The 25370-nt window shown below is 35.8% G+C and overlaps 1 protein-coding gene across 5 annotated transcripts in view; it reads left to right on the top strand.

The window, feature by feature from the left end:
* The window catches only part of STAG2 (stromal antigen 2), an 80941-nt gene that overhangs the window by 38193 nt on the left and 17378 nt on the right, over nt 1-25370 (top strand). For all 5 annotated transcript variants that reach the window (XM_052813643.1, XM_052813639.1, XM_052813640.1 and 2 more), the window contains exons 2-22: nt 260-404; nt 1862-1940; nt 3106-3267; nt 6027-6123; nt 7472-7548; nt 8905-9109; nt 11370-11521; nt 13943-14016; nt 14131-14254; nt 15432-15530; nt 15627-15706; nt 16242-16349; nt 17214-17325; nt 17946-18063; nt 18798-18901; nt 19777-19869; nt 20059-20148; nt 21214-21417; nt 23015-23085; nt 23431-23518; nt 23614-23694. In XM_052813643.1, coding sequence (XP_052669603.1) covers nt 361-404; nt 1862-1940; nt 3106-3267; nt 6027-6123; nt 7472-7548; nt 8905-9109; nt 11370-11521; nt 13943-14016; nt 14131-14254; nt 15432-15530; nt 15627-15706; nt 16242-16349; nt 17214-17325; nt 17946-18063; nt 18798-18901; nt 19777-19869; nt 20059-20148; nt 21214-21417; nt 23015-23085; nt 23431-23518; nt 23614-23694 — 2262 coding nt within the window. In that variant the 5' untranslated portion in view covers nt 260-360. The remainder of the gene's footprint in view (nt 1-259; nt 405-1861; nt 1941-3105; nt 3268-6026; nt 6124-7471; nt 7549-8904; nt 9110-11369; nt 11522-13942; nt 14017-14130; nt 14255-15431; nt 15531-15626; nt 15707-16241; nt 16350-17213; nt 17326-17945; nt 18064-18797; nt 18902-19776; nt 19870-20058; nt 20149-21213; nt 21418-23014; nt 23086-23430; nt 23519-23613; nt 23695-25370) is intronic.

Genomic DNA, 25370 nt, shown 5'->3' with positions numbered 1-25370 from the left:
TGTTCAGAAAATTGGGGTTTTTTTCCAAATGTTTCTGTATTTTATTTTACTGTGATGCTTTTAACATTTGTAGAGGTACTTTGTAGAGAGATCATGGGAGGAGTCAAAAATATAAAATCTCTAAACAGGAAAAAGCTTGGTTGGAAACAGAGGGTGTTGTGATCTAAATTTTCTGTGTTTCCAACTTTTTTTTACCCCTTCGTACGTGGAAAAATTTTCACTGTATTTTTTTTGTTTTGTTTTTTTTTTTTAATTGTAGAAGTTGTCCACTACAAAGGAAGAAAGAAAAGTAAGCTTGTACTTGAGACTGGTTTTTGAATATCTTTCTAATACAGTGGTGTTCCAGAAGATGATAAAGAAATGATAGCAGCTCCAGAAATACCAACTGATTTTACTCTCCTTCAGTAAGTGTTTTTAAGAATTTGTAGTTTCCTTTTAAAATGTACTGGCTCTTTTTAGTGTTAATACATATGGCTGGTTTTCTTTTGGAAACAGGGAAACAAAATGAGGGAATAGGGTTTTAGATTTTTTCCTATGAAATGTTGATAAAGCATTGTTTGAATTCTTTCTTAAGTATTCAGCAGTAATTAAAATAAGTATTTCAGAAGTGCTTAATTATTTTAAATCAGTTTTTAAACTTTGCGAGTAGGAAGCCATTGTGACAGACACTTTCGTTTATGCAATGTACTTCTTGGGATTTTGTCTTTCCAAATGAAATGTTTGAATAAGAAACTTTGATTAGGAGAAAAAAAAGTTTCCTTCATTAAAGCCTCTTTATACAGAGAGTGGAAGCAGTTGAGGTATTTGCCCTTAATAACTGGGGCGAGTTGCCTAACATTTAAAATACGTAATGCCAAATGCTTTAGTTAAAGCCAAAGTCTTAGCTTCCCTCAGGCATCAGTTCCTTGGTGTTTTTGACATCATTTTATTAGCTCTCTAGTCTTCCTACAATTTCTAAGAAACAGACATTTGAATTTCCAAGATTGAAGATCAGGTATAGATTACATTTTGGACAGAGAAGTAAAGTGATTATTTTAAGCAGACCAGAAGAATCCAGTTCCTCATCTTTTAATTGTCAAGAAATTGGCATGAATACATTTCAACAGACTGTTGAAATGGATTAAATTGGTATAAAATCTAAAAAGGTACAAAGGTGCGGTTTTGTATCAATGAGGTTGGTGAAGTTGTGTCCCCCCCCAACCCCCCAATGTTGGCAATAAAGGATTTGTATATCGATGCAGCATATTTTAACGATGTAGGAAACTAAACGAATGAGACAGTGTGTATATTGTTTAACATCTTTTTACCTTTATAAGCCTAAACAGAACTACACGTTATCTTTTTGATGGAGAAACCTCACCTAAACTTTCAACAGAAGTGCATACCTCTTTACTACTTACTTAGTTTCTAATAGGATGAAGGGATCTGCTGAGACACTTTGCTTGTGAGGGAAGGTGGTGTGGTTGGTTTTTTTTTTTTGCTGTTGGGTTTTTTTCCTCTCTTGTTTAAGTATTTGTGGCAGATATTTATAGTGCTCTTTGCTTTTTGAGATGGTGTAATGTTTGGCTCGTGCCAAAAGCAAGATTCCGAACCTGTTGCTATTTTCTACCCACCTTCGCATCTTTTAACCTGACTGTATGGCTTTCTTCACAGGTAAATTGTTTGGAGGAGGCAGGGTAGGGTGTGAGTGTGAGGATATGCTCTGATCTGTTCCTCGACAGTAGACTTAAACAGAAGCAGTAAGCAGTTTCACTGTTAGAGTTGACTTACTGGACCCTGAGAGCATAATGTTACTTTATGTGGTATATTTAAGAATGTTTCTGATGAAATGTGTAAACAGTTTGTCTTTTTATCCTTGCAGGGAGTCTGAAACACACTTCTCTTCCGATACAGACTTTGAGGATATTGAAGGAAAAAACCAAAAACAAGGCAAAGGAAAAGTATGTTCAGTTTATAGGGATACTGAAACACTTCTGCTGTTAGGAATTGAACAGTTCAGCACTTGCTTTGAAGCTGAATGAGCTAAGAGTATTTTCTGAAAATGCGAGTGTTCTGTGAAGAGAGTTCATATTTGTATCTGCGTTGAAATGCTTCATCTTGAGTATTTGCATGATATTTCCTTAGTGCTATGATGGCATAAGGGAGGTGGGGGAGAAAAAGATTAGCTTTGATTTGATTAGTCTCTCTGCATGTGTTCCATCCTATACTTAAATTTGGTGCTAATACAGTCTCTTTTGGTCGGTGTCATTAATTCCGGCACTCTCTTAATTTGAAAAGTGAACAGAAACCAATAGTGAAATGAAAAGGTTTTTTTAATAGGCTGCAGGCAGGAGGTTGCACTACTGGAGTGGGGAGGTCTAAACCTAGTAAATAGCCCTTCTCTCCCCTCATCGGACCCATGTCCTCCCTATCTGGCTGGCTCCTGCCCTCTCACTGGCTTGACACCCACCACATGCGGCTCCTTCGCTGCCGTGGTGCAGGCAGGCTGCTGCACGGCGGCTGGCCTGGGCTGTGACTGCCTTGCCGGGCACCCCATGTACCTGTACTGGTACAGAGTGCCCAGTCATTAAGAGGTGGTGATAAAAATTTTATACAACAGTCATTTCTGTTTAAATTTTTTTTCTTTCTTCTTTCTGCAAGTCATACTTGATTTGGGGAATCAAATACAGAGACACCTGTCTGCTCTTCCTCACACTCACTTGCTAACGTGTGATCAAATTAAAAAACAAAAGGTTAATGAATTGCAGAGGAGACTTTGTGATGTGTGTTAAGGGAATTGCCATAGCTGTTTTAAATAAAATCTGCGTAATCTGTTTTACAGTTTAACATGAGAAAAATCTTTGTGTCATACACTGTCACTGATTGAATTTTTAGTGGCTAGAAGTTTTTAAATGAGGGAAGGAGGAGGTGGAACCTGTAGAATTCTTGCAGGTCTTTGTATCAGTCAGGATCAGCTATTATTCTCAACTTTGGATTTTAAATCGTTCCTGAAGACAGAAAGCCTTGTGTATAGTTGTCATGGTAAGAATAGTGATTTGGGTTTTTCTTTTTTAAATTACTACATAATATACAGTTAAAACTTCTTATGTGTGTTTGTGATTGCAGACCTGTAAAAAAGGAAAAAAGGGACCAGCAGAGAAGGGGAAAAGTGGAAACGGAGGAGGGAAACCTGGTGGTCCGAATCGGATGAATGGACATCACCAACAGAATGGTGTGGAAAACATGATGCTGTTTGAGGTAGTTAAAATGGGCAAGAGTGCTATGCAGGTAAGACTTGGGATATCTCTATGCCTTGGATGAATATGCAATTTAAATACAACAATTTTCCTGTACATATGATTTAATAAAATGACGCCTAAAGTAAATTTTTTTCCTTCAATTTGTAGCTTTTAGTTCCAGATTAAGATTTTTTTTTAAAAAGTGGTTTTGCATTGTTAAGGTTTGAATTTGAACAAACTGATTTTTCATTTCTAAATGTCAGGCATGAATAATCACATATATAATGAAGAAATTCAAGCTATGATTCAAAGTAGGTATTCAGTATCCTCAATGATACATGACTTTACAGCCACACAAAAAGGACTTTAACTAAATACAAATGTGGTTTATGCCTGTAGTTGTCATAGAACTTAACAGGAAATCTGTAGTTTGTAGATCCCCCCCAGAGCTTAGATCATCTGAAAAAAAATAATTGCTTCTCTTCTCTTGCCAAAAGTAAAATCACTAGCTGCAACTTAAGGGCTACTCTTTAAATTTCCCCTAAGTTGACTTGACTAATGTATATTGCAACACAGTAATGGCTGGAATTAGGGTCAGGAAATTTTAACCTGTTAGAAGTCTCTGTATTGGGCACTGTCTCTACTGCATTTACTAACAGGACTGAAGTCAGTATTAAGATATTTAGCACACTTTTTTTTTTTTTTCTTTCCTTAAATTGAGTTAAATCAGTAAAAGCATTTGCTTGACTGTGTGAATCTTCCAGTGGAGAGAGGGTTAAAGTGTAAGCCTGTCAGCCATGAAGCCTTCCTGCTGACTCACTCATGTGACTCCTTAGCAGCCTGGAAGAAACACTATCTTTGGGACTGAAAATCTAGAGTATACAGTTTGTGTGATACACATGCAGGAAGCTGGGTCTATATGCAGTCCCCTCAAGATTTGCAGGCTACTGTGTTAGAGCTGGGAACCTTGAAGCCTGAATTCCTTGGCAGAAATTTAGTTCAGACGTGTAAAAAAGAACAGACTACTTCGATGTCTTTGCACAGAGAAATTCTGATACTTGCATCATTTGTTTTGTTCTGCCGTATTTCAAAGTAGGTGGCAAAACTATACTTTTCTAACTGTTGCTGTGTGTGCTGCATTTTCAGCCAATTAACAGCGGTTGTATCCTCATCAGATGTAACTGTTTAAAATGATAGACAGTCAAAATCTTTTGCTTTCCAAGAGCAAAATGGACCTTTGCCAGGCCTGATTATTCTGTTGAATTGGGGAATTGATACCTGGGTAATAGTTAATCTTAAGTCTATTTTTTGTCAAAATTACGGAAGAAAAAATTCTCAAAGTATTTCTAAAGTCCACTTCAGCACTCAATGTAAAAAGTTTTTTCTGTGGTCCTCAGCTCTTGCTTACCTGAGAAGATTTTGCTAATAATTTTTATTTTATTTTAATTTTATTTTTAAAATCTGTTCCGTACCTTCGTCTGAGTTAGTGTCTATTCTCTGGCAAAAACAGGTGGTTCATCCACTGAGACAAAATGTTTCAAGAAACTACTGTTTTGCTGGAGGTTCTTTAAAATAAGTAAGTTCTGAAAACAAGGCTGCCTAACTGAAATACTTGTCCTGTTCCTAGCATTATGCTGTTCTTGCACAGTGACCTTCTTTATAAGCCTAATTTAAGGTGTTTCTTAGATTATTAACGCCCTCCCCACAGACCAATCAAATCAGTACAAGTTTGTAGGTTCTGCTCCTACTGGGAAGACTAAGACAGTTTCACTTTGAGATTTTTCATTCTTTTTGTCTTGCTGACAAAAGTTGTGTATCATACTATAAACAATCTTAAATTTAGGGAAGAGGGATTTAGCTGTATCTCTGTTCAAAAATTTTTCCTGCATGGCAATATGTTTTATTTGTCCTTGCACTGTTATTGCCTGTGAGAGTAAGCACTGAGGAGAGTACAGACAGGAAGCATTGGAGATGCTGCGTAGTCCAGTTGTCTTTTGGAAGTTCTGAACTATTCCATCATCTCTATTTAGAATGACTCTAGATTTTAGGGCCAGGGTATCAACATATTAAAAACCACAAAACTGAGAGCTTGATGCTAAAGTGAGTCTCTTGTGCCTGTGTTAATGAATTGTCCAATACATGTTTTTGACTTCTGTAGCAGACAGTTTGTACTACACACATGGATGGTTTAAACATAATTGCATGAAAATTCTGTTTTCTCAAAACCATTATCACAGGTTTCTTATTAATTTGCTTCCCTTTAAGGTTTTTTAGTAAAATGCTCATGTTCCTATTTGGTTTAGTGAATACAGAGTAATTAATGTCCCCGCAGTGTAGGGCAGTGCTGTTCATCCTGTTACGGCTAATGTGCGTGGAGCACAGTTCATCAAAGGGGCAACATTTTTGAAGAGTATAGGGATGTGTAGCTGTTGGAACTGAACACCTAAATATTATCTTTAGAAAATCATTACTGGGGGGGTGGGGAGGGAAGACCCGCTTCTGCAAAATATTTTTGCATTGTTCCTCAAAAAAAGTTACTGTAGCTTAGATTATGGTATTCCTGTGCTTTATGTTTAGGTGTCAGTTTCGTACTTGTATATGTTTATAGAATAAAATGAGTTCTTTTCAAGAAAACTGATATTATGGCAGTAAAGGATCATTCAAACATTTTGTTCTGTATTAATCAAAAAACAACAGAGTTCAAGTTATTTATGGAAGAAACAAGAATCACTTGCTGGAAAGCAGTTAAATAACACTGTCTTCAATTTGTGAAAACTAAAAAGTGTCTTTATATTTGTTTCTTTTCAGTCTGTAGTGGATGACTGGATAGAGTCATACAAACATGACAGAGATATAGCACTTCTTGATCTCATTAACTTCTTTATTCAGTGTTCAGGCTGCAAAGGTAAGATACTGAAATGTTTACTCATCCATTTAAGTAATATTATAGTATGATTCTTATTCTTTGCTTTTATACTACATATGCTGTAGGACTCTTCCATCCCTGCGGCTAGTTTATGTTGTTAGGTTCGTGTAGTTAAGCTAGTATTTCTGAAGGTGGGAGCAGGAGGTTTAAAATATTAGACTATATTTAAAAACGTAGATAAAGCCTTTTGTATTCACACCAGAGAGAATGCAGTACTGATACTTAACACTTACTTAATCTTCCTCTGCTCCTGCTATTATTTCAGAAAACAGTCTCTCTTAACGCTGATGGTTTAGCTTGTTCAGTCTTGGACTTCTAGTTTGGATTTATCTCCTTCTTATCATTGAGTGTTTTAAGATTGTTTCATAGCCTTTGTAGAGATGCTTGATTTAAAAGATAGTATGGACAGCTTCATGGTAGCCTGTGTACAGTAAGATTGTATTTCCATATTTTATTCTCTTCTTTATTTTCTGGTTTTCTTTTGTCATTTCCACATCCTCCATTCTTTGTCCCCTCACCTCCTTTTGAAGAGGAGAAGGTAATTTACTCTGTGGTGTCGCTGCACTTGATAGAGTAGGACTGGATATAATTTGTTCCACTCAAGCATTTCTCTGTCCTGATAAACTTCTAATGTGCATAAATCTCCAGAAAGCTAACACCATTCCTCAGAGGTTATCTATGCTTTCAAGAGCAGTGACCTTTTGACTATTGTTACCAGATAAAACTACAGAATCTTTTAATGCTTTCTGAGATGATCCTTGTCATGAATTTTGCTGTATAGTTGCAGTAAACTTTAGGAGATCTATTTGTTTTTTATATCACCATTTACACTCTAACAGTTCGAGGCTAAGAGAAATAGAAATTGCGTGAAATCACTGTGTTTATTACAGTGCAGAAGATAATAAGTAGCAATAGAACTGTTGAAAATTGTCTTATACCATTTAGAATCATGAGTCCTGAAAGGTCACTTCAGATTAGTGTAGTCTCTTGGCTGATGAAGAGGTTTGGCACAAGTATCTTTGACTTCTGAATACGAGTGAATGAGTATATTCTAGATGTGTGTGTACATGCACGCAAACACACTTTGAAAAAAGTATAATAATAAACACTATATATATATATTTTTTTTTTTTTGAAAAAGTATTGGTGCCACACACTTGTTATCCACGGATGCTAAAATGAAAAATGTGTAACTTCTTAAAAAATACATGTGTAATCTGCAGGTTAGCTGAATATTGATAATTTTTACGTTGTAGCAGGAGCCATGTCATCTGCCATCTACCTCTTTCATACTGAAAGTGCTAATAATCTAGTGTTTGCATTGTAGGAGTTGTTACAGCAGAGATGTTCCGACATATGCAGAATTCTGAAATAATCCGAAAAATGACTGAAGAATTTGATGAGGTAATTTAATGAAGTGCTGATAATGTATTTATATTAATTTTTTGTCTTACCTGTCCTAATCTTACTGGATCATGTTGCTACAGGTTTCTTTCGAGGGTAAGGTCGGTTGCAAAAATGACAGGACTTTTATGAATGAAAATCTTGGAACTCCTTTATTTCATTGAATTTGTAAGACTAGGAAGTAAAGCTCTGCATGAATATAACTTGTTTTATTAATGGTTTAAGAAATCAATATCGACTTTCAGTTTTTGAATAGTGGGAACTCCTACTACTGTGGGGTTGTGTGGGATGCCTCCTCGTTCCTGCTGTGTACGTAAGGCCCTTAAGTCTTTAACTTTTAAAATGGTTGCTAAATTTATTTTTATGCATTCATTAGTCTACAAATCGTGGGGATTTGAATGTGATTATTCTCTAGTTGAAGACTAATGCCTTGCCTTTCATGGGGATTATAACTTCTTTTCCTTTAAATTGTGTCTTACTTTCTGTTCCAGTGAGTGTTGGGGTAAATGAGATGCTTTGGTTTTTTGGGTGTTTTGGTTTTTTGTGGGTTTATTTTTGAGTGGTATTCTTTTCACCTTGTGTTCCAAAGAACATAAAGGTAGCTTTAAAACTTCCCAAAATTTGTCTAATACAGAAATAATCCCATACTCCCTGTCGTGTGTCATCCCCCCCCCCCCCCCCATTGTGCCCCCCCCCCCAAGTAAAATCCAAAAAACATCAGTAACTTTAACAGAGTTAAAGTTAACATATTAACTTTAATATGGTTTTGTTTAACCCCCCCCCCGCGCCCCCCAGGTCATTTTACTGTTATTTGTAAAAGTTCCTGAATCAGGAGAGGAACACACATTTGTTATGTTCAAGGTGCTGTAGTAGGTCATTTTATGACTTCAGGAATTTTCAGTCTGATATGTAAGCATCTCCCTGTAAACTTTATTATAGTCCTGAACTGAGTGTTCTTAAACATGTCAATTAACTGTTCATGTGATGGTTCTTTTGTTCTAGTGTAACCTGAAAGAGATTGTAAGGGGTATGAATTACTTTTTTTTTTTTTTTTTTTTTTTGGGGAGTAGGACAGAAAGAAGAAATTGGTAGTTATTGCAGTATATCTAGTTGTGTTCGGGTTTATGGTCGGACTTGTAGAATGTTGTCTCTGCATGTAACAAGCTCGAGCTGCAAAGTAGATGCATATTTGTGGAATCACGTTCTTCTGATATATCGTTTTTATGGCACCAGAGATTTTGGCATTAAAGTTGTACCCATCTCTTTTTAATCTTTATTTAATAAAATGACTTTTAAGACATTTGAAAGAGTTTCCTGTTCCCCCCCCCCCCCCTTTTTTTTTTTTTTTTTTAATAGGATAGTGGAGATTATCCGCTTACTATGGCTGGTCCCCAGTGGAAGAAGTTCAAATCCAGTTTTTGTGAGTTCATTGGAGTACTCGTCCGACAATGTCAATATAGCATCATATATGATGAATATATGATGGATACTGTCATTTCACTGCTTACGGGGCTGTCAGACTCACAAGTCAGAGCATTTCGGCACACTAGCACACTGGCAGGTCAGTGAATTATATTATCTGCGTATTGCTTCCATTTTATGCTTTGTGTTGCACGGGAAAGAATTGTTCTGGTTGAACTTCTTGATATTCAACATGCAACTCATGTTTCATTGTGTGATGCAGTTTTCATCTAATGCAGCTTGTTTTGGTACAACTTTCTTACCTTGTCTTTATTGGTTTTTCATTACTGAAAAAACCCAGCATTATTTCAAAGCTTTCTTTACCAGCTGTCTAGTACTTAATTTTTGTTAGCTTTAAGTCTAGTAGAAAAAGTAAATAGAAGGAAACTTTTCAGTTGATTCTACAAGTTTGTCTTTGGTCATAATAAGGGTGTAGGTATATTTTTAACCTCAGATGCAGTCAAACCTGTTTATGCTCTGCATTAAGTCAAACAGGAGTCATATTTTAGATTGGATGCAATTTTTACTACAAATTTCAATTGTGCTGTATATTGAGGCTGTGGCACAATGTAATTGAAAGTAGCATTTCCATTCATTGCATTAGAAGTAATTTTAAAGAATGCTTCATCAGTGATACAGTCACTAAATTTCTGTATGGTCTTCAGTAATTGTCCTTTTTACATGATTTTTTTTCAAATCTGTTAAATTAGAAAGAAATCCCTTATGAGTTAAGTACGGTGTGTTTTAAATAAATGTATCATTATATGGACAAAGGACAAGCTTCTTGGATAAATCCTAAACCTGCGTTGATTAATGAAGAAGGGTCTCAGATGGCGTTGTGCAGCAGTCCACTTATGTAAGGCTTATAGCAATTCTAGTCTGAACAAGGTGAATTTAGACTGTACGTGAAACTGAGTTTTTGCCACACTGGAAATAGTTCTTGTTGGCTTTACTGCAACTGGCTGATCTATAGCCAGCTTCAGTTCTGACTATCTGATCATTTGTTCTATTTCATTGATCATCTCTCTTGAATATACATTAGCATGCTGCACATCAGGCTGCTGCTGCGAGACTTTCACTAGCCAAGGCATTTATGGAGAGAGGAACAAAACCTTTTATTTCAGGAGTATATACTCTTTCTGCTCTATCATCAATTTGTACCATACGACTAATACAAATTTTCATTCTTAAAAAACAAGTTTTTACTACTTTTTTTTGAGCTGTGCCTGAATAAAAGTTGCAGAAGTCGCCCTGTTGCATGTTAATTTCTGTCACACAAAGTAATTTTTATCAGTAGTCTGTTTGCATTTGTTCACATCAGTAGTTGATTCTGTTGATTTTGCATAATTACTTGTGCATTTCATATGAAATTACAGTTTGTACTCTTGAAGATTGTGTTTTATATGGGATAGAGACAGCCAACAAAATCCTTACATCCACATTTACTGTTATTTGCAGTAATTTTGGTTTCTATGATTAGCTCAGACTTGTTCTTTCATCCTGATATCCTTGGAGATCACAGTGTGTGATGATATTTCGATGTATCTGCATGTCTTTGTGCCTTACTCATCAACTTTATGCTAGCGATACAGGCTTAATAATGTTCTGTGTATGCTCTGCCAATGCAAGCCCTTTCATGCCTTGTTGTTAGAAAAGTTCATAAGAAAAGCAAGTATACTATTGACCACCTCCTCATTTCTGGAATGGGTATATTTGTCTGCACCCCTTTTAAAAGGGTTGATACAGAAATAAAAGCACACAAAAAATCCCACCCAAGTGTATTTTACATTTTGGTCAGTTCTCTGGCTTCTAATTGGCTAATGTCTTTCTCTGCTTCTGCAAATAAAGGAATATTTAAAGAAAACTGCCCCTGATTAAAATTAAATTGAGGGGAAAAGAATGGTGTGGTATGGTGGAGTTGGTTGTCTAAGACATTTCCTTTTGAAGAAAGAAACTTGTATGTTTGAGGTTGAATGATTTGGTAATACCAGTCTGCTAACTGATTCTAATAATATTTCCTGGGCTATGTTTTTAAATCTTACATTCCACCTTCATTTTGGGGGGGGGGGGGGGGGGGGGGGGGCATATCCTATATCTCAATTCAACAGTAATGCTTTTAGTACTAAAAATTGTCAGAAAGAAAAGAACAAAATGTCAGTGTTTTTTCTATTCTGTTGATAAGTAATGATGCAGTGCTTAGTAAAACACTGCTAAAGTTTGGGTATCAAGAAATATACAGTGAATATATTTTCATAAATACAGAAAAGGTTGACAGGAGGAGGTGTCAAGATTTTTGTTTATCATTTTTCTTAGATCAGGTAACCTTTTAAATAATCCTTATTCTTTTCTCTTTTTTGTAGCCATGAAGCTGATGACTGCTTTAGTGAATGTGGCATTAAACCTTAGTATTAACATGGACAATACACAACGGCAGTATGAAGCAGAACGAAATAAAATAATTGGGAAACGAGCTAATGATAGGCTGGAACTCTTACTACAGAAAAGAAAGGAGGTTAGTGCAACTGTCTGTAGCTGGTATGCATAGGATGAGTGTTGATAAATGACAATAATTAATCTTGTTCTGTAATTTTTTTTTTTTTAAAAGGTTGTTACTAGTCCCTGTTTCGTTCTTTTAAGGTGTTCACGTTTAATGTTTGAAAAACTTAATTACTTTGAAAGGTGCTTCTTACCATCTGTTTTTCTGTAAAAAAAATAAATGTAGGCTCTTAGAAAATTTCATATAGTGCCGTTTTAGTAAAGTTAGCAAGAGAGACTGCAATCAGTAATAGATAATTTTTTGTTGTATTTCTTGACTAAACTGAGCTCAATTATGTAACAAAAATTACCGTACACTAACTGGTTTTGGCTTCTAGAGAAGAAACCTATGATCTTGGGGCAAAAATCTGCTTTTATGATGTCAATACTGATCTCAGCAGAAAGTGTGTTTGGCTTTGGATAAGGTTTTTTTTCTTCTACAGAACACGCTATCAAAATTGAAAATGCAATCTACTTCTTTTTTCTTTCTTTTTGTGTCAAAGGGACTTGCTGATTCATTGCTGACAGTGCTGTCTTGTTGAAAGCCCTAATTCATTCAGGTTTAAGTTTTTATTTTGGGGGGAACTGGTGTTTGGGGTTTTTTTTTGTTTTATTTATAATGTCTAAAACAAACAACCTTCTCATGATCAAAGGAAACATCTCACTTTGCTCTTCAACTTTTGTGTTGTTACCTGTTAAAATGTTTTTACTTTCTTGATAATTCAGATAAACTAACAACTTTGTCTTTTGTTCATCTCACAAAAGATCTTGCAGTTTGAGACTGATCCCTTAAACAACCACTAAATGTAGTTGTGCTAGATGTGTGTGCAGGACCAGTCCTATTATAAGTGATACATAGACACACAGAAAAGGCAGTGATGTGAGCACTCGCAATTTCAATTGCTCTTATGTATATTAGCTCTTAGGATTTCTTACCAGCTTTTCTAGTTTTGGTTTTGGTTTTCTGTTTTTCCTGTACTAAATGAAAGTAAGCTTTGAAGTAACATTCAGTTGTTTGTTTGATTTCAGGTTTTGTTTTATTTATAACTCAGCCTTATCCAGTACTAAAATTCACTTTATTCTTTGATTCTTTTTGCACGTCTTTTTTAATATTTTGAATTTTTTTCCCCCTCTTCTTACTTCAGAGGCTACTGTGGGCAAGTGTTAGATTTAGGCCCAGAACATGTTAAATATTTTGCTTTGTTAGTCCTTTTTTCCTCCTACTTAGTCTTTTTCTTCTTAAGTATTTCCTTATAGTTTTTTTCCTTTCTTCCATAAATTCACAAATCTTGTGGTGCTATGGAAGTTGTTTGTTCTTGCTGTTTTTCTAAACTTCTGTAGGAGAGGTCCTTTACCTTTTGTACCCATTCCCCTGCGGGTGCAGCTCCCCCCTACCCCAATCTGGGCAGTATCTCTGGTGGTTTCTTTGTGGGGTTTTGGTGGTGGGTGGGTGGGTTTTTTGGTTTTGTTTTTTTGGGGTTGGTTTTTCTTCTTCCCACCCCCCCAGTCTGATCCACCAAAATGTCAACTTCCTCAGTCCTTGACTATTCTCATTAACATTGTCTCAATTTGTCCTACCTTTACAGTTCAAACTGCAGAAAGAATATGCTTGTCTGCTGACAGTATTTAGTTGTTTTCCAATCCTTTAACCGACTTTCTTGCACTTTAAAAGCAAATACAATTTTCTGTGTTTTAAAACACAGCATAATAATTTTTCTACTCATTTGCATGTTTTGCTCTTGTGTTGTTACTCTGAGACTGGATTTATCTCCTCCATTATTTTTCAGCTCCGTATTCTTAAATTAATTTTTTCTGCAATACCTTGATCAGTTTCTGCATTTTTTTCTCTGTAATTATGTAATGGATGAGGAGGAAAGAGGTATTCAAAACAGAGTATACGCTGCCCATGTAGTCATTTGTAGTGTTCTTCATCTGTATCTTGTCTTTTTAGATTACAAATTCTTTAGCGTGCAGAAAAGACTCCATGTAATGCAGTTCACGTGATTTGGGTATTGTTCTAATAATATGTGTCCATAAAAACATGGTAAATGTATTAAAAATCGGGCTGAACATTGGGCTTAAAAAGTTACTAGAAACCTAAATCATGTTTTCTTATAAATAACTTAAGGAGGAGCTTGCAGAAACCTAAGAAGTCTTTGTTACAGTTGAAGAACAGTTTTCCAGTGGTCAGAATTACTAAAATTTGTATGCTGTGGTATATACAATTCCTTAAATAATAACATATTATACTGTGAAACAGGTTTGTGAATATTTTGGGAAAGGATTTAATGGCCACACTTGCAAATGTTAACTTAATGTGGTTTGTCTAGCATCGGCACCATCTGATCTGAGTGTAAAAGTGCTGCTTGCTATTTATGTACTCTGTTCATTGTTTCAGCTTCAGGAAAATCAGGATGAAATAGAAAACATGATGAATGCAATATTTAAAGGTGTTTTTGTGCATAGATACCGGTAAGTTTCTCTTAGTAAGTAATTTGTAGCTTCATTAATTTATTTTGGAAGCTGGTGACAAGTTATTTCTAATTATTCATCTGTTTGATCCTATTGCCCCACTTTTCTCCACAGAGATGCAATTGCTGAAATAAGAGCTATCTGTATTGAAGAGATTGGAATATGGATGAAGATGTACAGTGACGCCTTTCTCAATGACAGCTACTTAAAATATGTAGGGTGGACTATGCACGATAAGGTAAGCTGCGTTGAGGAAAAGGAACGGAATCATGAAGCATAACTCCATGGTTTTGGTTGTTGATCTTGTCAGAGTAGGTTCTGATCTCTTACCTGTTTTAATCAGTCACTGCTTTTCTTATGACTCGGAAGCATGGGCATTTCAACATATATATATAAAACAGAGTTGAATCGTTTGAATGGTTTTAGAGAGTGAATATAGATTTTTAAGGAACTGTTATTTGTAAGGAAATGGCTTTTTCTATTTATTTATTGCTGATACTGACTTCTACTTTATAATACTTAACTGTTTAAAATTAATGCATTTCACATGCAATGATCCAATCATATAGCCTAACAGTTTCTCTGGTTTGCCAAGTTAAGAAACTTTTCAGCATTCTCAGCTAGCTGTGAAAAGCATGGGAAAAGTCCCCTTTTGTGCTGATGAGTGCCTCAAGCTGTTACTTGCCAGCTACCAGTTTGAGATTATTCTCTGCTTGGAGTGGTCAACAGAGTTTACAAATACTCCTTGATTCATTGCTGAGTCAGCACATTGTCTCAGCTCTTGCATTGGAAACTTGAAGATACTGAATTTGAAGTGAAACAAATGAGGGATGCTCACTCATGCTGTGCTGTTCATGGGTTTGGTATGAAAAAACAATAACCTCTGGCAGTGGGGTTATAAGAAACTGTATGAAGTCAGTTGTCCTAGACTTTTGAAAAGTATTTCTATATCTATACCTTAAAACATGTTCTCTGCTAACGTAGATCTTGCACTTCAGGAGGAGTATTCCTCTGTATCTACGTGGTAATTCTGATGTAACAAGAGATGGTCCTTAATGATACAGATATCGCCAGTTTTAATTTAAGTGAAAGGAAACACGTAAATTCTACTTAGAAATATCTCAAGCACTTAGAGTACATCTTCAAAGAATGAAACAAGTGTATTTTGACTTAGAGATACTAACTGCAGTAAGACAGTGACGGGGGTTTTTTGGTTTGGTTTTTTCCCTTCATTGGTTTGTTACAAACAAGGACATATTATGTCATTAACATGGTTATTGACAGTTTATCTTGGCAACATTTAATCTTAGTCTTTGAATTAGTTCAGACTGCAAAAGAAACTTGTCTTGTATGATTTGAAGATCACATCTGTATGCTATACTTGACTTTTAATCCAGTTCTTAATTTTATTTTAGCAAGGGGAAGTAAGACTCAAATGCCTAACTGCTTTGCAAGGGCTTTACTATAATAAAGAGCTTAATTCCAAATTGGAACTCTTCACCAGTCGGTTCAAGGTTAGTGTAACTTCATATCTTTAAGTACATATGGATTTTTTTAAAGTTGTATTACACTTCTTTCCTCTTTGAAAATACTTTCTTTTGTGTTCTTAGGATAGAATTGTGTCTATGACTCTTGACAAAGAATATGATGTTGCAGTCCAAGCAATAAAATTACTCACTCTTGTTTTACAGTAAGTACATATGTATCTCCTTTTCTGACCTACAACAGATATTGAAACTTAAAAGTATTTTCTCATACCTGTGGGTGAGGACAGCAGCTTGACAGAATTCAGATAATCCAAACTCTAGAGAAATGTCTACACATCTTACGCTGGAACAAATTGGAATTTCAAAAGTAATCTGCCTAGAACAGTGCTGTTATTTACCTACCACAGTTAAATAAGTGTAAAGGCTAGAAACTCAGAATTCAGCCTTCCTAATTTGAAGCTATCCTGCAATATTTGAACTGAAGAAATACAGGACGGGTTGAACATTACACTATAGTTGAACTTTTGAGCATAACCTTCCACTGAATGCTCATACTTTATCAGTAATTTTTGTCTAGGAAGATTTTGGAACTAAGCTATCTTGTTTCAGGTTTTAGGATGATAAATTGAAGGAAAAGGTTTAGATTCTCCTTCATTTTCATCTCCCTCACTAGAGTTCATACTTTATATTGACTCAGCTTTTTTTTTTTCCTTTCCTTCTTCCCATCCCCACACCTAGGAGTAGTGAAGAAGTTCTGACTGCAGAAGACTGTGAAAATGTATACCATCTGGTTTATTCAGCTCATCGGCCAGTAGCCGTTGCCGCAGGGGAATTTCTTTATAAAAAGTAAGGTGGAGAAATTATAGTTAACTTCTTGTTCCTGTAGATTTTAGTGTGTGCATTAATACTACAGTTCTGATTAGTTTAAATTAAGGAAAGGAAAAACTGAATAATGAAGTGGCCTTAAGAAATAACTTACAGAAAATGTAACACTGCTGTAGTTTTTGAACTGTTGTAGTTCTTCTGAATGGGAAATAGTAATTTTGAAGGCTGTGCTTTAAAAGCTTATACCCACAGGGAATATAATAAAAACATTCCTCTGTCTTCTCCTTTCCTGTCCTTCCTGTGTTCTGTGAAACATCTTAAAATGCTCATGTAGTTTGGTACCTACAACTTCTGCTTGCATCATAAGGAGTATTTTCCCTTTTGTAGTTCCTCCCCCCTGCCAAGTTGGCTCACACGGCCATTTAATAAAGTGTTTTTCTAGTTTAAAAATAAAAAAAAAAAAGAGAGATTCAACACATCAGGTGTGTAGGGAAACAAAATAGAATTTCCGTCTAATCCTTTTCAGACCTTCTTCCAGTATTTCTTTGCTGCTTTAAAGTCTCATGTGGGGGAGGTTCAGAAAACGTAATTTGTTATAGAGGAGCATGGAACCTCAAGCACCTGCAATTATGACTGATGTTTGTAAAGTATTTTGTTATAATTATACATTCCACTGGAAACAGTCAGTGAAATACCAACTTGGCATATATGAAATTGTTCAAATGATACTTGTCCTAAATTACTTCCTTTCAAAATAGAATATGGAGCCAAGCAGCAAGGTATTAAGTGTGTGTCTGTAAAAAAACCCAGTATCTTGATATGAATTGACTGTGGCAAAGGCAATGAAGAAGAAACTTGTCCCGAAATATTTATTTTTTTTTTTAGGCTTTTCAGCCGCAGAGATCCTGAAGATGATGGAATACTTAAAAGGAGGGGAAGACAAAGTCCAAATGCTAATCTTGTGAAGACATTAGTGTTTTTCTTTTTGGAAAGTGAAGTAAGTTGAGTTTCAGGGATATCCTTATTTTTGCGGTGTGTTTTGTTTTTTGGTTTTTGTTTTGTTTTAATTTTTTTTAAATTAATTTGTTGTTTTGCTTTTCCCCACTCATTAGTTAATAACCATGAATGTGTCCTGGTTTTCCTATTGAGCAACCTGTAGGTTGAAGGACTCTTTTGTGTGGCTGTGTTATCTGAAGGATCTGTCCAGTACACAGTGTTGAGACAGGCTGTGAGCTCTACTCTGACAAATATTCTTCCGTCATTCTTCATGCTAATATATAGGTGGAAGAAATTGTGATTTAGGAGATCGACAAAGTGGGGTGGGGGTGGGGTGGGGACCTGAAACAAACAAAAAAAAACCCCTACAACTCCCACCCCTCTGTCCTCCGACCTCTGACAGATCTTGTAGCACTGCTCTTTGTAGCACTTGGTCTGGTTTCATCTTTTTAAGTTAATTGGGGAAAAGAGGCTTCTGTTGAACCAGAGAGCTCGCAAAATTTTCTCTGTTTTTTTTGCCACAGACAGGTGCCAAGTGAGAAAAACACCCTGTGTTATAGCAAGTTCTGTAATGAACTTTATTGCTGATAAAGAAAAATACTTAACCTGTTCTCATTTTAGTTGCATGAACATGCTGCTTATCTTGTGGACAGCATGTGGGACTGTGCAACAGACCTCTTGAAAGACTGGGAATGTATGAACAGTCTTCTGTTGGAGGAGCCTCTCAATGGAGAAGAACGTAAGATATTTTTTTAGATCTTTCTTTATATTCCTATGCAGTTTCTATTAGTCTTGGTTTATAAGGAAATAAGATGGTTACATTTGTGAGTCCCCATAATATTCTCTATTTTTACATGACTACAATAAACCACTAATCCTAATTATAAAATATGAGGAAGAGTCGAAAGAGATCACTTCTGGTATGGAAGTGAGACACAGAAAAACAATGGTGGGAAGAGGGAGAAAAGAGAGAGAATAAGCATGCCGCGTCCAGTTGCCCTGTTGTTCCACAGGTTGAGGCTGGACTTCTGGCATTAGGGAAACTAAGTTGCTTGTGAAACTGGTTCATCTGTTGAGTGCTAAAACTACCCCGTGGAAAAATACTGTAATTTCTTTAATGACAGTAAAACCAAACAAAGCCCCTGGCATAATTCTGTAATTCATAGGTCCTAGTAAATGGACCTCTAAAAAATGAAAAAGAACGAAAACTATTATAAAACTTGGTATTTGTTTCATCCTGTCCTGTGACTCATCCAGTGATATTCCCTCAATTTTAAATATTTTCTTGTGTTGTTTTGTAAGGTGCTTATCTTCTCTATCCCCTCTGCCACACCCACCCTGGAAATGAGCTATTGGCCTAAACGCCTGTCTTTTTTTCTTTTAAAAAATAAACATATTTTGATCCTTAAGTACTAATACTGGTGGAAAATGAAAAATCAAGCTGTGTGTTAACATCTGTTTCTTAAATTTCAGCTTTAACGGATAGACAGGAAAGCGCACTGATTGAAATAATGCTTTGTACAATTCGGCAAGCAGCTGAATGTCATCCTCCTGTGGGAAGAGGAACAGGGAAAAGGGTAGGAAGCAAAAAACTACTCCTCTAGAGATGTGGGAATGGCTATGTGGGGGCAGTGTGGGAAGAAGGAAAAGGTTGCAGGCTGTTGCTGCTGAAGGGACTGAATTCAGAAGTTCAGCTTCAGTCTCCGCAGCTTCCAGTATCTGACTAACCTGTCTTGTTCACTTTTTCTGGACTTTGGCACATGCTTAATACTGTTTGGACTACATTTGGTTTTGCTATTAAAGGTAATACAAAATAGATTTTGAAAGAAGTATTGGTTGGAAAGGACAACAAAAATCAGTGTTTGGGAAAGCTAAAACTATTTCCATTTTGAAAGAGCAAAATGTGGGAAGGGAAAGTACTTCATAGGCTCTTTGGAAGGAGGGCAGTCCACCGGTTGGCTTTTCTCTGATTATATAGAGTTTAGGCAGCCTTCTTTTACTGGGGCATGAAGCAGGGAAGGGAACTGCTTTCAAGACTGGTGCAGCTTTTGGTAAGGAACCTGTTTACGTACAGACTGAAAAATTTTATGAAGATCAGATTGACATATGAATTGAGTAAATACCGTTACAAATCCTAAGTAAACTGAAACATTTGCTGTTCTTTCATTGTCAAGAAAAGCATTTTGATGGTGGTATTTTGTTGCAGGGAAGGTAAACCTTTTGTTCTAGATTATCTTGAAAACAGAAGTGACAATCTCAATAGTATTAGGTGTAACTTTAAATTGCATTTTTTGAATCCTCAGTGGTTTTTTTATTGCCTTTTTTTTTATTTACATTGATATTTTACAGTGATATTAGAAGGTCTGTGTACCTAATTGTCATTTCATTAATGATTATGAAACTTTGCACCAGAACTTTCAGTTGTAAAATCTTCACAATACCAATATTTTAGGTGCTGACAGCAAAGGAAAAGAAAACCCAGTTGGATGACAGGACAAAAATTACTGAACTTTTTGCAGTGGCACTTCCTCAGTTGCTAGCAAAGGTAGGTTTAATTTTATTTCTTGCCAGTGGACTGTTGTTGAAATGTTAACGAATATAGTCTCTGTAACTAACTGTATAGCTGGCACAAGTCTTAATTTTTTCTTATTAGTCTTTATTAATATTTGCTCTGTAACAAATTTTGTTGTTCAAGACTTTTTAATTTAAACTTTTTTCCGTGTCAATTTTACAGTATTCTGTAGATGCAGAAAAAGTCACCAACTTACTGCAGTTACCGCAGTACTTCGATTTGGAAATTTATACAACAGGGCGATTAGAAAAGGTAAGGTAACATTCAATAACACTTAACACAAAAGGAGAAAAAACAGAATTTAGACTTAGTCACTGGAATTTCAGTCACCATTGTAGGTGTGGTTTTTTGTGTAAGTGAGACTTTGTTTATCATAACCCTTATTGAGAGTGAGACTTGGACTTCAGAGCTGTGACTGACTGCTGTTCTTAGAGATACTGAAAGTTTGAGTTTTCCAAGGCCTGTGTGGGGAGTTTGTAAGAAAGAATCTTGCCAGTTAAATGAACTTTATGCAAGAGCATTTATTGTTGGGTTATGGTCACGTTTGAGGTATGCTGCTTGCAAATAAAGCTTGTAGAAATAGCTTGATAAGTTTTCTTTTTCTGGTCACTGAAACTAATTAACCACCATCTTCATTGCATGAAAAAGGGGAAAACTACCAGATCACAAATTACGTAGTTACTGCTCTCATTTTATCTGCTACGGTGGTGAAGTTGGTGTAAGCTGTTCTCATCTTTACTTTCTCCTTCTCAGATGCACTATTTTGTTGTATTGTGAAGCAAGTAGCTGGAAATCGTTAGGGTCAAAAAAAGTAATAAAATGTTTAGGTGACAGCATAGACTAGCAATGATAGAGCAGCAGTGAGCAACTCGGGTTGAGTGGAGGCATATAAGAACAACTGAAGTTGGTTTCAGTGCTGACACTTGAGTGTTATGAAACTAAATCTTCAATTATACAGCTTTTAAGACCATGTATAAACGTTTGTGTGAGTGGGAGAGAAATGCTTCTGTGTTGTTCAGTTGTCATTGCAAATTCAAGTGTTGGATAAAACCGTACCAACAATTGCAAATTTTTAATGACTTTAAAATGCATTGAATCTTTAGCCTTTGACAAACTCCTACTTAATTTTTGCTAAATAGGTTAATTTACTCAGACGCTTCACCAGCTTTCTAGAAGTGTTTTGTGTTCTGTATCATAATTACAAAAGTAATAAATGGAATTTATCATTTAAAATTCCTTAAGGTTTATTACAAATAAGCATGTGTTTATATATGTTTGAATACGTTTGGTTTTTTCCACGCCTTATCTTTCTTGTAGCATTTGGATGCCTTACTGCGACAAATCCGGGATATTGTGGAGAAGCACACAGATATAGATGTTTTGGAAGCCTGCTCAAAAACATACCACGCTCTCTGTAATGAAGAATTCACAATCTTCAACAGGGTTGACATTGCAAGAAGTCAGTTAATAGATGAACTGGCAGACAAGTTTAATCGACTTCTTGAAGACTTCCTGCAAGAGGTATTTTAATGTGCAAGATCAACTTTTCCTGCCCCTGTAAATATTTCCAGTGTGTTTTTCTGCCTTCCTATGCAAGTCAGTGACTTAGGGATGGGAACTTCCCTCTGACTTTCAAAACGGTTAAGTCAAGCACAATAATACAACAGTATCATTGCTGTAATTATGTGAACTCAGACTGTTCTTTTGTATTAGGACAGTGAGTCTTTAATTTTAATCTCCTTTTGACAAGCGTGTTTTGAGAATTTGAGAGAAATTTCAGATAAACTATGAAATCATGTAAACTCTTCACCTTTAGGTTTTGAAGCTCATGTTTTTGAGAGATGTAGCATTGTAATTCCACTAGGATTCTCCTCAGATGTACTAATGTTGCTAGTCTTGCATGTGATTGCATGTTGCTGTTGTTTAAATATCACGGTCTTTAGAAGACACTCCCCCTCCCTTCCTGAATGGAAGCAGATGCAGTTAGTAGTTTTAAAATCACTTTGTTCCCACACTGTGCTAATCTGAAGAATGAGAATTTTCTGGTACAGTATTTAACTTCACTATGTGGGATCTCAGACATTCAGACAAAACTTGTTCCTCCTTCTCCTAATCTGTGATAAGGAGCATGGGAAGTGTCTTTTTGATGACTTTATTCTCCACAGTTCTCAGATGTAGACTTCCTTTATCAAGCTTTGCTCCTGTTCCTCTTGCTTATTGGCCTGAACTAGGATTCCACTCTAGAAACCTAGACATATGTGGACTATGTAAGAAATATGCCTAGTAATCCATTTATTTCCTCCTTTGTGAGGCAAAGAATGAGAGATAAAGCAAGGAAATGAAATGTCAGATGGTTGGCTTGAAGGAAAATGGCAAATACTCTGGTAGACGTGTTGAAATCCATAGTGCTTTGATAAGGTTGTGCAATTACAGGACAGTAAAATGTGTTGGACTTGCAGTATGTCTGATACACTGAGGAGTTTCTGTGACCTTAGGTCATCCTGTGTACTGAAATAGTTACTTTTTGGACTCTTTCCTTTTTACTCCTTTTTTTTTTTCTTTTCTCCAAATGCAAGTTTGTTAGAACTTGTGGGAAAATTAGAACAAAACACTTCCCTTACCTCTCTCAGAGACTTTTTTCTGTGATTAAAGTAAGATTGAGGTACTGACCTGTGGCCCATCTAGTCCAGTATCTATTGTCTGACAGTGGCCTCTGCTGGATTCTTCAGAGAATATGGAAGCACCTACATAATACATTGTATTCCACTATCCTAGACTTTTTTCTTTTTTTTCCCTTGTCCCTCCTCCCCACCCCCCTCCCTTTTCTCCTTATGCTGCTATTTCTAAACATAAACTGCTACACTCTCTCTTAACTCTTTAACTCTACTGAAAACAATTACGTCATTGATAATTCATTTAGATGCAGTTCTCTCCTCCCTCCCCCGGTTGTTCTTGGTTGGGGGGGGGCTGTTTCGGAGCTCGGTGGTTTTTTGTTGTTTTTTTTGTTGTTGTTTGTTTTGGGGTTTTTTTTGTTGTTGTTCGGGTTTTTTTAAATCGAGTTCCCTAGTTTTCTTAGCATACATTGCTTGGGATATCTTACTATATGATTATTAAATAGGGGGAAGAACCTGATGAAGATGATGCATATCAAGTCTTGTCAACACTGAAGAGAATCACTGCTTTTCACAAGTAAGTAGGCTTCTGCAAACATCTGTCAGGGTTTGGGGGGGGTGGTTTTGGGGTTTTTTTAGTGTAACTTGGAGTGTTTAGTGTGAACGAGAGTTGTGCAGAACATGACGCATTTTGAATATATGAAGAAATGTATACAAAATGGAAATTGGGGTTTTTTTTGCTTCAGGCTTTTTTTGTGGTGTCGTTGGGGGTTTTGTTTGGCGTTTGGGGGGGTATTTGTGGGGTAGGTTTTTTTTTTAAATTTGTTTGTTTGTTTGACCCGTAAAGCTTTTAGTAGTTGTTAACATCAAGTTGCAGAAATGGTGTTAAATTACATCTTTGCTTCATTTCTAATGCTTCCAGTGCTCATGATCTATCAAGATGGGACTTGTTTGGCTGCAACTACAAGTTATTGAAAACTGGCATTGAAAATGGAGACATGCCAGAACAGGTCTGTAGTTAAAATGTGTTCTTTAGGTACAACAGTAGATAGCTTGTCTTTTATTGGGCTTTGTCATCTAATGTGTTTCTTCCTTTTGATTTCAGATTGTTATTCATGCACTGCAGTGTACTCATTATGTAATCCTTTGGCAGCTAGCAAAAATTACTGAAAGCAGTTCCACAAAGGTATGCCTTGTTCCAGTTATATTAGTAAATATTTGTACATACCTGCAGTATCATCAAGTGGGAACTGTGATGGAATTGAGACTAAGAATTTTTTTTTTTATACTGATACCTGCCTAAACCTGCTTTTCTAATAAGTTCTTAAAAAGCCATAGTTTTAGTAGTGGAATGCTTGCCTTTTAAACCTAGTGTTTCTCTAAATTGTTGTGTTTTTATTATTTAAATGTCAATATTATGTTTAACTTGACAGAATTCTAAAGTAATTGTAGTAAATAAATGCAATACCTATTAGTCTGGCACAGTAACAATGGTAAGGAGGGGTAGACTACCAATTACAAAACTGTATAGTCAGTCTTACTACTCTTTAGTGGGTTTGAATTTGTTTGCAAACTGTGAAGTATCAGTGACAAGTCAGTGAGATACAAGAATTTGCACACTATCGTAGTATTCTTATTGCTCAGTATGTTTCAATCAAACTTTGCTCTTCATCAGTCTTTTAAATGTGTTGTTAAATAAAGATGTGAAAAGATTAAGTTAAATTTCAAACTTTCTGAGGGAATCATAAGAGGGCCTGTTCTGGTTCTATGTATAGTAATCTTGAAGGGCAGAACTCTGGCAAATGTCATCTTTCTAATTTCACTTCTTGAAAAATCTTGGAGGAGGGATTAAGGTTTCTTGTATGCACTGGACAGCATTGCTTGAAGAGGGTGATTAGGTCGTTTGATGTGCGAACTGCCTAATGAAATATGGTTTTTGAAAGGCTAGACAGTTTGGAACAGAGTTCGTAAGTGCTGAAACATTTTGATGATTTCTCTAACAAAAAAAAAGTTACAGTCAAACATACTTTTTCTGGAAACCTTCTACAGCTCTGTAAGAAGGGTACGTTTTGTGCTCTTTCACTGGAATTTACACTGGAGTTGCACTTTGTTATTGGAGTTTCTGATAACACATCCCATATTTATGTCAGAGATGAAATAAGTAAATTCTTGAGGTTTTTTAAAGACTTTGCTTGCCATACTTCTAATTAATTTAAGAAAAAGAAATTTTATGCATCTGTCATAATTTACTAGGGAGAAAACAAAGAGAACTCACAATATTAATAAATTATAATCAATAAATTGTAATTTGTAATTAATCCATTTTTACAATAAACTTAATGTGAGGATGTATAAATTATTTCTTTTTTCTTTATTTTAGGGTGTGGTAGTATGAGCTTCTGGTAGATACAGGAGTGGAGAAGCATGCTATGTAACTTGTACTAATGGTTTTTATAACAGATAACACCTTTGAGATTATGGTGGTTTTTCTTTTTTTTCATGTTAAGACATCATTAGTCCAATGTATAATTGTGGCCTTACTGATTCAGTAATTACAGTCTGAAGATGTCTTAAATAAATGTGAACTTCTTCAACACTGACTGGCTAGCTAGTTTACCATCTAGGTTTTAAAGGCTTTTAACATTTCCAAAACAGAAAATACCAGATCTGAAGGGGATGCATAGTTGTTGAGAGCCACTTATGCGAGTGAAGGATTTGGAGGCTTTGTTATCTTATTCTTTAAAGGGTAAACAGGAGTCTTGAGTTTTTTGTAATAGTGATTAAAGGTTTATTACAAGCCTGATGGCAGAAGCTGAGCAAAATACTGCAGAGTTAGGTTAGAAATGAAGATTAACTTAGCTA

Source organism: Harpia harpyja, chromosome 18 (assembly GCF_026419915.1).
Source record: "Harpia harpyja isolate bHarHar1 chromosome 18, bHarHar1 primary haplotype, whole genome shotgun sequence".
In the NCBI taxonomy this organism is placed as follows: domain Eukaryota; kingdom Metazoa; phylum Chordata; class Aves; order Accipitriformes; family Accipitridae; genus Harpia; species Harpia harpyja.
This window is presented reverse-complemented; position numbering and strand designations above follow the sequence as displayed.